This window comes from Diabrotica virgifera, chromosome 9 (genome assembly GCF_917563875.1).
Source record: "Diabrotica virgifera virgifera chromosome 9, PGI_DIABVI_V3a".
NCBI lineage: Eukaryota > Metazoa > Arthropoda > Insecta > Coleoptera > Chrysomelidae > Diabrotica > Diabrotica virgifera.
In genome coordinates this window covers 65,067,298-65,069,196 of record NC_065451.1, presented here as the reverse complement: position 1 = coordinate 65,069,196, position 1,899 = coordinate 65,067,298, and the positions used below count along the sequence as shown (strand labels likewise).

The 1,899-nt window shown below is 39.9% G+C and overlaps 1 protein-coding gene across 1 annotated transcript; it reads left to right on the top strand.

The window, feature by feature from the left end:
- The first annotated feature begins 335 nt into the window (after positions 1-335).
- LOC126890974 (uncharacterized) lies at positions 336-1,241 on the top strand. Its single transcript, XM_050660155.1, has one exon. It carries the CDS (start codon positions 336-338, stop codon positions 1,239-1,241), a length of 906 nt encoding a protein of 301 aa, XP_050516112.1.
- Positions 1,242-1,899: the final 658 nt, after the last annotated feature.

Genomic DNA, 1,899 nt, shown 5'->3' with positions numbered 1-1,899 from the left:
CATCAATTTTTTCCTCAAGTTCCTAATGGGTATAAAATAGTTGAGCAACCTTTGACCATCTTGTATTATCCTGTAAGCAATAGGACGATAAACAACATAACTGTACGAGTTTTAGATCAACAAGGAAATTTAGTTAATTTTAATAATTACTGTTCGACTACATCTTAGAAAAATTGAGTAAAAATGGTTTGGCAGTTTCATCAAAGTAATTATCCAAAATATTCCTATAAAAGACGTCACCGCAGTAAAAAAATTAGTAAAAGAATAACATCTAAGCTGTTAACATCAGATAATCGTAAATTTTTGAAATTACTTGCTTATCAAGTTTTAGTATAATGGAAATCTTGCACGTCTCGGGTCAACCCTTTAGTGATACAACTATTGAGGCTTATCAGTATCACACTTATCAACCATATACATCAAATTTAAACTACAATGATGAAATCAGAATAAATATTCAAGATCTAGATGCTTATACTTTACCATGTAACAGTTACATATACATAGAAGGAAAAATGTTAACTGATGACAATAAAGTTCCTACAAAATTTCAATTTATTAATAACGGTATTTCATATTTATTTAGAGAATTGAGGTATGAGTTAAATGGTGTTACAATTGATTCCGTACGAAATATTGGTTTAATTTCAACTTTGAAAAACTACTTGTCGCTTAATGAAAATCAGAGTAAACTCTTACAAAATGCTGGTTGGTTTCCAAAAGAAGATAAGTTGAAGATTGATACGCATGGTAATTTTAATGTATGCATACCATTAAAAATTTGGTCTGGCTTCTTTGAAGATTTTCAAAAAATTATCATTAATATGAGACAGGAATTAGTCTTGATACGAGAAAAAGATGATATTGATGCTATTATTGCTACAGATGAAACAGAAACACCAAAAATTGAAATTAATAAACTTTATTGGAATGTACCTCATATTTTACCTAATATTAGCGAACAATTGCGGCTAAACAAAATAGTTCGTAGTAATACGGAACTACCCATAAAATTTAGACTCAACAGCCTGGAAGACAAACTGGCGGACATGATGGATGCCATCAAAGCATTAGCCATCCACCAAGCCACGAGAGTAAGCGAACCAGCTGTACCGCGACCACAACAACCCAGATGGAGGCCAGCGCTAGTAAGATTCGCGGGCAGCGAGTACGAAATCCCCGAAGAATTCCATGTTACAGCCCTCGAATACCTAATAAGTATAGGTATAGAAGAGGCCTAATAGGTATAGATACTGGACGGCCTACGTGATTGAAAATGGGCTTTCTGGAGAGGCGGCCGAATGGGCCGAACACCACGCCACAGCCAGATTAGACCACCAGGCGTTCTTCACGAGGCTGGTGGACCACTTCAGCCATCCTTCACGGATCACAAAACTTCTGTCCAAACTATATGGACGTCACCAGGGGCACAACGAGACTGCAAGCGAGTTGATATCCGACAAGATGGCTCTATTCAATAGAGTCGCACCTGAAACACCAGAAGATAGACGCTGCAGAGTCATCATCGACCTACTACGCCCCGAGCTGAGGTTACATATGAGGGTAAACTCGCCAAAGACGGAAGATCTACGCAGGGCTACCGACGAACTCGAGACTGATACCAGCAGGATTCAGTCGTCCAATAAACGGCAAGAGCAACAGTCTTCTTCAAACCAACGCAGACAACGAGACAACCGACCTCAGCCACAACAAAGCGAGGGCAACCGTGCACCCCAAGCACCTGTAAAAACCGAAACGCTAGACGACTGGCGTAAACGTGGCAATGGTCACGCAAACCGATCAGCATCACGCCAGAGAAGTAATAACCAAACTCAAAGCCAGAACCAGGGAAACGCCGAAGGGGGGCGACCACTAAGGACCCCAGTGGAGCCCCGACTC